General features: G+C 42.2%; 1 protein-coding gene across 1 annotated transcript; it reads left to right on the plus strand.

Annotated features, from left to right (window-relative positions):
* Window positions 1-9,081, plus strand: LOC144491809 (lysophosphatidic acid receptor 6-like). Its single transcript, XM_078210104.1, has 2 exons — window positions 1-139; window positions 7,098-9,081. Exons 1-2 carry the CDS (start codon window positions 1-3, stop codon window positions 8,132-8,134), a joined length of 1,176 nt encoding a protein of 391 aa, XP_078066230.1. The 3' UTR covers window positions 8,135-9,081.
* The last annotated feature ends 1,153 nt before the right edge of the window (window positions 9,082-10,234 follow it).

A 10,234-nucleotide genomic window follows, 5' to 3' on the forward strand; every position in this document is an offset into this window, starting at 1 on the left:
ATGCCTGAGGAAAAGCAGACTGGAGCCATGTCTCATCTGTACATCATAATTGCCATGAACAATGGAGCCATAGAAATTGCCAGGGTGCCTGACCAGGAGCCAGTCAGGCAAAAAGAATTGGGCATTCCTTATGGAGACAGTGACTAGATATTACAATTTGCAGTTTCGGGACCGGAGGCTTCTGATCGCAAAGATTAGTCCTCATTATCTCTTCTTGTGTTTCCCAGAGGCCCACTTCATTTGGCACGCCTTGTAGTTCACTTACACCCTGCTCAGCGCGTTCAGTCACCTGGGCCATCTTTGTGGCTTTTTCCAAAGAGATTTTAGTCTCAGTGAGCAACTTTTTTTGTATTGTGAGGCTGTTGGTCTCAAAGACTAACTAGTCTCTTAATAATTCCCCTAAAGTTGGGTCGAATTTGCAGTGCTCTGCTAAACCTCTCAATCTGGCCCTGAGCCCCGAGACAGCCTACCTGGCTCCCTGACAGCAGGATGAAATTTATACTTCAACATTATGACTAAATGCTGGAGGTTAAAATTATCTTTGACTATTTCCACTATCTGGTCGAATAACATTGTGTCTGGAGCATCAGACAATGTTAGATTCCTCACTAGGCTGTAAGATTGTGGGCCACAGACTGTGAGTAATAAGACCTCTCATTTTTCCTCCGCTGTGATCTCATTAGCTATAAAGAAGAAATGCAGCTTTTCGATACATTGCCCCAGCTCTCAATTTCTGCATCCAATGGCACAATCTTCCCAATGAAAAGCATTTAAAGGCTTTTGTACCAGCCTCATCTTAGCTTCAATAATCACACTTCTCCCCCTCTAACAGCGCATTGTAATCTCTTGATGACTGATGTAGATTTTCCTCATTGCCAGTGTAGTAAGATCTTAGGTGATTCATTGTGGCTTCAACAATGAACAATTTATATATATATATATATTATATACAAGATAAGGGTCTGACAGAATGAATACACGTGTCTATTCTCTTCTCCTCCTTGCTTCCAATTGAGATCCCTCCCTGTTTCAGGATGCACAGCTTTGCTCCCAAGTGGCTTGGCTTCCTGTGCAGCCTCTCCATAGGGTCCAGCCTGATCACATGGCCCTCAATGGATCACTCCTTTAAAGGGGCCACATTTCAATAGTGTCCTTTTGACATTTATTTTAGTTACAATGTCTATCAGGGGCTGTCACGCCTGTCATTTTTGTTTAATTTATTGATTAAAGTATTGTGAGGTTGTTGATACCCCAGACCAAAAAGTCTCTTGACATTTCCTCGAAGGCTGGGCCGAATTTGCAATGCTCTGCTAATTCTCTCAATCTGGTTATGAACCCAGAAACGGTCACCCTTGGCTCCCTGATAGCAGTGCATGTGTGCGAGAGCATTCCCAAGAAACTTGCCAGTGCAGAAATTATGTATGTTTCCATTGTAAGAGGAAGTGTCATTTACAAGCATTTACAAGAATGAAGTAGGCAGGACAAAATGCACAAAAAAAACAGTTAGTTTAACACCATCCGCTAGTCTGCCTGTGTCTGCAAAGTTTTACCACATGTAAATCTAAGAATTCCTCACATTCCCCTTCCTATACTTGTGTTTTCATAGAATCATAGAATCCCTAGAGTGCAAAAGAAGGCCATTTGGCCCTTCGAGTCTGCACCAACCCACTTTTTATCTTACCCAGGCCCTATCCCCATAAACTCACATATTTACCCCACTAATCCCCTTAACCTACACATTTTGGTGTCCTAAGGGACAATTTAGCATGGCCAATCCACCTAACCTGCAATCTTCGGACTGTGGGAGGAAACCAGAGCACCTGGAGGAAACCCATGCAAACACAGGGAGAATGTGCAAACTGCACACAGAAGGTTATGTGAGGCTGGAATTGAACCCAGGTCGCTGGTGCTGTGAGGCAGCAGTGCTAAGCACTGTGCCACTATGCTGCTGTGCCACCCTTTCCTTCGAGGTGCCATTGTACCATGGAGAAAAAATTAGAACTCTTTGACACCATCTTCTAAACCTGTGGCCTTCACCATCAATGGTGATACATGGAGGCACCACCAGCTGCAAAAGTTCTCTCCAAGTTGTACACATCACCCTGACTTGGAAATGTGTTGCTGTTCATTGTTGTTGAGTCAAAATCCAGCACTTGCTCCCTAGCAACATTGTGAGTACACCTATATCATATAGACTTCAGCAGTTCAAAATGACAGCTCACCACTACTTTCTCTGGGGCAATTAGGGATTGATAATAAGTGATGACCTTACCAGTTATGCATACATCCTATGACTCACCTGATGAAGGAGTAGCGCTCCGAAAACTCATGCTACCAAATAAACTTATGTTGTGAGACTTCTTACTGTGCCCACCCCAGTCCAACGCTGGCATCTCCACATCATTACATCCTATGGATACATTAAAAAATAAATTCTTCTCCCTCTGTTATGTGTCAGAGTGTCACCAACTCACTCTTCAACTCAAACACTCTGAGCTAAGTTGGTTCAAGAAGCAAACATTTCCTATAGATTTATTAACTAGCACATTGGTCCCTGTCCACAAGCAATTACAGTCCCACCACATAACCAGCACTGCCATTCCTAGATTTTATTTATTATATTGATACTTACTTATTGATATAATAGAATTACTTGAAATATAAATTATATGCAGTCGAGGAATTTAATTTAATTTCAGGTTAATATGTAATTAATTTATTTTGTTTATTAACTCTGAGGAGACCAACCTGTTCTTCTTCAAAATACAGGTCAGTGCCAAGAGATCTTACACATCCTCCTGAGAGAACAGTTAGTGCCTGGATTGAACAACTCATCCAAAAATACAACTACCAAAAGGCAATGTTGCTCAATGCTACTCTGAAATGTCAGCCTAAGATAGGACTTAATTCAACCACACTGCACCACCATGGGGCCAAGGTTAATAACCAGTGTTGTCAAAACATTTTAAAATGGATCATTATCAGCATTAAAATGGCAACCAAGGCCAGAATTCTAACTCCCAAAAACACTTGGATTGGGGTTCTTCTTTGAGGTTAAATTGACAAAACTCTGAGACAGAAACTCAACGGGTCAGAATTCCACCCACTTCCAGTGTTAATGCAGGCAGATGAGGTGTAGGATTGGTCATCTAAAATCATTTGAAATGGTTGATCATTTAAAAATTATATTGAAGTTGTGTGCTTTCAGGTTAAAGGCATTTGGTTAAATAGGGCGGCAGGGTGGCACAGTGGCTAATACTGCTACCTCACAGCGCCAGGGACCTTGGTTCGATTCCCGGCTTGGGTCACTGCCTATGCGGAGTCTGCAGGTTCTCCCCGTGTCTGTGTGTGTTTCCTCCGGGTGCTCCAGTTTTCTTCCGCAGTCCGAAAGATGTGCAGGCTAGATAGATTGGCCATGCTAAATTGCCCCTTAGTGTCAGAGGGATTAGCTAGAGTAAATGCATGGGGTTGTGGAGATAGACCCTGGGTGGGATTGTGGTCAGTGCAGACTCGATGGGCCGAATGGCCTCCTTCTGCACTGCAGGATTCTATGACCTGAGTTAGTGAAATAGCAGACAGGCCTCCTTTGTTCTGCCTTTCCCAGCTGCATGTAATATTATGGTGGAGACAGCAGAAACAGACCCTTAGTGGGTCATCAATAGGGATAGGGGTAGATGGACTGGCTGGCACCTAACCTGCCTCCTGTATTAAGAGGCACAGCTTGTGGTTGGGCAGAAAGACAAGCCACTATTCTAAGTGGTCCTCCACCTGTAAATAGGTCAGCTTGGTGGCCATAAAGTCCAACCCATGAGTTAAGTGCTTTTACTGCACTGCTTGTGGGCAAGGAAGAGCAGAAGTGGTTCCTTCAGGTTCAATAAGCAACACAATTAAGACCCCGTCCTGGCAATCTGTCCACCTCTTTCCCATCCCCATTGCACTCCCTTAATCATCTTTGGACACTGACGTAGGGGGGCTAAATTAGGCTAATAAAACACATAGTCATGGTTTAAGAACACTAACACAATACTGACTTAAGAATGAATGATTTTAGACTACAGAGGGAGTGCTGACAAGAGTTGTCACTGTAAAAGTTAGTTCTAACTGAATAACATGTATTTCTCATTTAAAACATGGATTTTGAATTTATAAAGTGGATGCAGTTTGCTTTTAGAATACATTTTGTGAAACTTCAGCCAACAGCAAGATACAGCAGGGTTTGATGGGATGAGATAGTAGACAGAGCCTGCATTCTGTAGGACAATGGTTTTACTAACCACTTTATCAGCAGTTGTCAGGAACAAATTGGCTACCAATGCAAGTTTGATGAATAGAACTATACAGCTCAAAACTGATAACACAGGTGCAAGGCAGACATAAGGATTTTCTCAGGGTCGGACGCGTGTCACGTGGGTTTGAGTCTGTGGGACTCATTCTCCCATTTCACTGTCCAGTGTCCAGTTTTGCTGGGCAATCGAGGTAGGTAATATCTGAAATTAAAGACAAATAAGATCCCATGAGGTCAGGATGTAAATTGTTATTGGCTGGACTTGGTGACAGTGATGATAATTGACTGATCTATATTAATGTTTACTGGATTATGCCTACCTTATGGAAAAGTGGGAAATATGATTTTGAAAATGTATAATTGCCCTCGCGGAGGCATTGTTTTTCAGAGTGATATTGGGCTGCTTGCATTCTCTACCTGCAGACTTCTTTATATCATTCTCCCATTGTTTGGTCAATAAAGATCTTAAAATCAGTACACTGAGTTCATGAGTCTCTGTGTTTAGCTTAAATTTTAGCAATACACAGCTTCAAAAGAGAACCCCCATCAATCGACACCCCACAATTGTTTTCACCAAATTACCATCCACCCCTTCCCCACTTAAATACCCAACATAGCCCCAAGCCTGGCCTCCCTGGGATCAGTACTTCCCCCTTTCTCAATACCATGATTTCTCCTACTCCTTCAATGCACCCTACATGCTTTCTTGAGCTTTGACCCTGTGAAGTGGTGCTCCAACCAGAAGGCATCCAACCTATCAACCAGATTGCTTGCGGGCAGGAACCCCACAGAATAAAATGCAGTCCAGCTAAATTCAGAAGGTTTATTTGGGAAATCATTCATCAAGAGTTAACATACATATGAACGTACTAAGTAGGAGTAGGGGTAGGCCATCTCAAGCCTGCTTCACCATTCATTAAAAGCATAGCTATTCTGATTGTAACATCAACTTCGCATTCCTTCTGATCCCTGATAACTTTATATACCCTTAATTATTAAGAATCTATCCAGCTCTGCCTTGACAATGTTCAAAGAATCTGCTTCCACCACCTTTTGAGGAAGAATTCCAAAGACTCTGAGCCCTCTAAGAGAAATAAATTCTCCTAATCTCTGTCCTAAATGGACAACCCAACCTCACAGCAACTTCTCTCTCACCACCTCCACTCCACAACGCAGACAATACACATCCAGGCTTAAGTCCACAGGCCCAAGTTTCAAAATGCTATTTACACCTGGTACTGGTTGTTTTAGCTCAATTGGTTGGACAGTTGGTTAGTAATACAGAGCGAAGTTCAAACAGCATGGGTTCAGTTCCTGTACTGGTTGATGTTATTCATGAAGGCCCATCTTTGATTTGATTTGATTTATTATTGTCACATGTATTAACATACAGTGAAAAGTATTGTTTCTTGCGCGCTATACAGACAAAACATACCGTACATAGAGAAGGAAACAAGAGAGTGCAGAATGTAGTGTTACAGTCATAGCTAGGGCATAGAGAACAATCAACTTAATGCAAGGTAAGTCCATTCAAAAGTCTGATAGCAGCAGGGAAGAAGCTGCTCTTGAGTCGGTTGGTACGTGACCTCAGATTTTTGTATCTTTTTCCCGAAGGAAGAAGGTGGAAGAGAGAATGTCCGGGGTGCGTGGGGTCCTTAATTATGCTGGCTGCTTTGCCGAGGCAGCGGGAAGTGTAGACAGAGTCAATGGATGGGAGGCTGGTTTGCGTGATGGATTGGGCTACATTCATGACCTTTTGTAGTTCCTTGCGGTCTTGGGCAGAGTAGGAGCCATACCAAGCTGTGATACAACCAGAAAGAATGCTTTCCATGGTGCATCTGTAAAGGTTGGCGCGAGTCGTAGCTGACATGCCAAATTTCCTTAGTCTTCTGAGAAAGTAGAGGCATTGGTGGGCTTTCTTAACTGTAGTGTCAGCATGGGGCGACCAGGACAGGTTGTTGATGATCTGAACACCTAAAAACTTGAAGCTCTTGACCCTTTCTACTTTGTCCCCATTGATGTAGACAGGGGCATGTTCTCCTTTACACTTCCTGAAGTCGATGACAATCTCCTTCGTTTTGTTGACATTGAGGGAGAGATTATTGTTGCCGCACCAGTTCACCAGATTCTCTCTCTCATTCCTGTACTCTGTCTCGTCATTATTTGAGATCCGACCCACTATGGTGGTGTCATCAGCAAACTTGAAAATCGAATTGGATTGTCCCTTGCCTGAGGTGTGGTGATCCTCAGGTAAAATCATCACCAGTCAGTTCTCTGTCAAAGGGGAGAGCAGCCTCTGGTCATCAGTGACTTTACCTTTCATACCCAAATATAATCCTCCTCTCTCCTTACAGACACACATCTACATTTTCCAGCAGGGGTCACTGGAGGACAATAGTCAAGATGGAAAGTCTGGTAGTCAGGTGCAAGACTTCAGCTTGGGGATCAATTAGCCCAGCACAGAGGGATTAAAGGTGGGACTTCCCAGCTCTGTGTGAGTCACAAGGTAGCTTCATTCACCAACGCTAAGGCGCAATGCCCTTTTCACTATTTTTAAATGCTTTTCAAATAAAACGCCAACGATCAAGGGGAAATACGAGCAAATAAAAAAAAAATCTTTCCCACACTGCTACGAGAAGCAGCTGTTTCCTCAACACTTGAATAAGATTTTGCTTCAATGTCACTTTGACTCTGAGATGGCACAGGATGTGGTTGATGCTCTGAACCCCTGCCAATCACCAAAACTACAAGGAAGAATTAGCAGTCACTGCTGCTTGTAATCCAGGGCTTTGAGTTCATTTTGATGAAATAGGAACGTTTCTGGAATTGTGTGAGAGAGACAGAAAAACGACAAGTTTAACCATAAAGGAAAGGTTAGTGAACAGTATTCGGAGCGTTCTTCGGGTGCAGTGTACCGAAGCACGTTTCTTCCAGCTTCTGCTGACAGCAAACATGAGCAACATGACTAACTTCAATGAATCTCAATTCGTGAAGACATTTCAGTATGTGGTGCACATACCAACATTCATCCTGGGACTGATCATTAATTCGGTTGCCCTCTGGATTCTCTGCATCCGAATAAAGAAGTGGATGGAATCTACGATCTACATGACAAACCTGATTGTTTCTGACATATTTCTGCTGTTCTCCCTGCCTTTCAAGATCCACGCCTTCAAAGAGGGTGGAAAGTGGTACCTGGGACCAATATTCTGCAGGTTTGTGGAGTCTCTGTACTTTGTGAATACTTATGGGACAATCCTGTTAATAATGATGATCTCGTTGGATCGGTACATCGCTATCAAACATCCTTTCCTGGCAAGAACCTTCAGATCTCCAAAGAAAGCCACCATCGCCTGTACTGTGATGTGGGTTTGCATCTGGGCTGCCAGCATTCCAAACTACATCGAGGATGATAAACATGAAAACAATTGTTTCATACATTTTGAGAAGTTTTGGGTCAGAGGTATAATTCCCCTGACAATGGAAATAATCTTTGTAATCTCTGCCATTACTGTGATGTTCTGTAGTGTTCAGACAGTCAGAATACTACGAAGAGTGGAGGAAGAGAGAGGCGGTATGAGCATGAGGACGTCTATGAACATTATTTCTTCAAATCTGGTGACCTTCCTTCTCTGCTTTACACCATATCATGTGGCCATGCTGCTGTACCTTTTAGCAAGGCAGGGCTGCATAACAACTGATTACTGGGGACCCCTGCGAACCTTTCTCCAGATTTCTCAGTGTTTGGCAAATATAAACTGTTGTCTGGATGGAATGTATTACTATTCGATCATTAAGGAGTTTTGGAAAACAAAGATCAAGAAAACATACAGTTTGAACACATATTAGATGACCAGCAGAATCCATCTGGAGAACATAAGCCTGGATCAGATTCTAGTCATCCATTCTGACCTGAAGTGAAGAACACAGCATGTTGGTAATGAAACTAATCTCATGATGTGATTTCATAGAATGAAAATTGGCTTTCCAATACTTTGGATACATAATTTTAACCTTTGGAAAAGATTACTTTTACATTTGGGCAGTTACCCAAAGGTGACAGATTTATTTCATTGGGATCTTTAAAAAAAGTTAAAGTTTATTTATTAGTCACAAGTAGCCTCACATTCACACTGCAATGAAGTTACTGTGAAAATCCCCTAGTTGCCACACAAGAGCAACCCAAAGGAGATATTAACATTTGACAGCAACAGTCTAAATTATTTAGTCTAGGTTGACTGGAAATCCAAGCTTTGGACATGATTTTAGAGGTCATAGTGGTCATGGAGGTTTACAGCATGGAAACAGGCCCTTCGGCCCAACTTGTCTATGCCACCCAGTTTTTACCACTCAGCTAGTCCCAATTGCCCACATTTGGCCCATATCCCTCTATATCCATCTTACCCATGTAACTATCTAAATGCTTTTTAAAAGACAAAATTGTACCCGCCTCTACTACTGCCTCTGGCAGCTCTTTCCAGACACTCAACACCCTCTGTGTGAAAAAATTGCCTCTCTGGACCGTTTTGAATCTCTCCTCTTTCACCTTAAACCTATGCCTTCTAGTTTTAGACACCCCTACCTTTGGGAAAAGATGTTGACTATCTACATTATCTATGCCACTCATTATTTTATAGACCTCTATAAGATCACCTCTAGGCCTCCTATGCTCCAGGGGAAAAAAGTCTTAGTCTATCCAGCCTCTCCTTATAACTCAAACCATCAAGTCCTGGTAGCATCTTTCTTTGATTTACAGGTGGGATTTAGGCTGCATTTATACCGACGGTTCTATATTGTTACAAATTGTTTTGAAATGTGCATAAAGTCAAATATTGCCATACAACTGAAAACAGACAAGCCCATTTCATAATCAGTTTTATTTCACAAAAAATGTAGCCTAGATCTATGCGATGTAGATTAGATGCCCCAGAATGGAGGACATGTCAAAAGAGATACAAAACAAAAGGAAGTTTTAATTTAAAATAACAAATAATGCAATGTAAGAACTTTTTTAAAAATGGTAAGCAGAAGAAATTATACAAAACAAAAGATCAGATGGTCCGGTTTCCTCCCACAGTCCAAAGATGTGCGGGTTAGGTTGATTGGCCATGCTAAAATTGCCCCTTAGTGTCCTGGGATGCGTAGATTAGAGGGATTAGTGGGTAAAATATGTAGGGATATGGGGGTAGAGCCTGGGTGGGATTGTGGTCGGTGCAGACTCGATGGGCCGAATGGCCTCTTTCTGTACTGTAGGGTTTCTATGAAACAGATGGGGCAGCATGGTGGCACAGTAGTTAGCACTGCTGTCTCACAGCACCAGGGACCCAATTCCCAACTTGGGTCACTGTCTGTGCAGAATTTGCACATTCTCCCCATGTCTGCGTGGGTTTCCTCCAGGTGCTCTGGTTGAATGAGGGAAATGAAAGGAAATAACAAATTAAAACTTTTCATTCAAATTCTTCACAAAATATATTTTATATATTCATTCATTGAATCTTTGCTAAATTGTCTTGCGGGTTTGCAGGTAATTGCTGTCCTTGTTCATGGACACCAACTTACATTTATATAGCACCTTATTAGCACAGTGAAAGACCCTAACAGGCTTCACTGGAGTAATATGAAACAAAATTCACCACTGACATAAGAAAATAATGGGGAGGTATTAGGATAGTAAGAAAGGATAGATAAAACAGGGGAATTAAAGCAGAGTTTATCTAACCTTATCTGTAGGTGAACTCTTAGAATCCATCATTTAAAGACATAATTAGTAAACATTTAGAAATGCATAGGTTGATAGTGTTCATCATCTAATCTCCTTGCTGCTGTAGGCATTGCAAAAAAATGCCACTGCTATTCCAGTGGGGGCTCCTCATCCCATTATGACTTCAGATAAAATTACAGTTCATGCCATTTCTCTTGAGCATCTTCTAATCTTCCACCGAAGTTGTA

Source organism: Mustelus asterias, chromosome 3 (genome assembly GCF_964213995.1).
Source record: "Mustelus asterias chromosome 3, sMusAst1.hap1.1, whole genome shotgun sequence".
Taxonomy (NCBI): Eukaryota; Metazoa; Chordata; class Chondrichthyes; order Carcharhiniformes; family Triakidae; genus Mustelus; species Mustelus asterias.

Coding starts and splice junctions, on each gene's coding strand:
- LOC144491809 (XM_078210104.1), top strand. CDS start 1: ATGCCTGAGGAAAAGCAGACTGGAGCCATGTCTCATCTGTACATCATA. Junction 140..7,097: donor GGGCATTCCTTATGGAGACA/GTGACTAGATAT, acceptor TTGATGAAATAG/GAACGTTTCTGGAATTGTGT.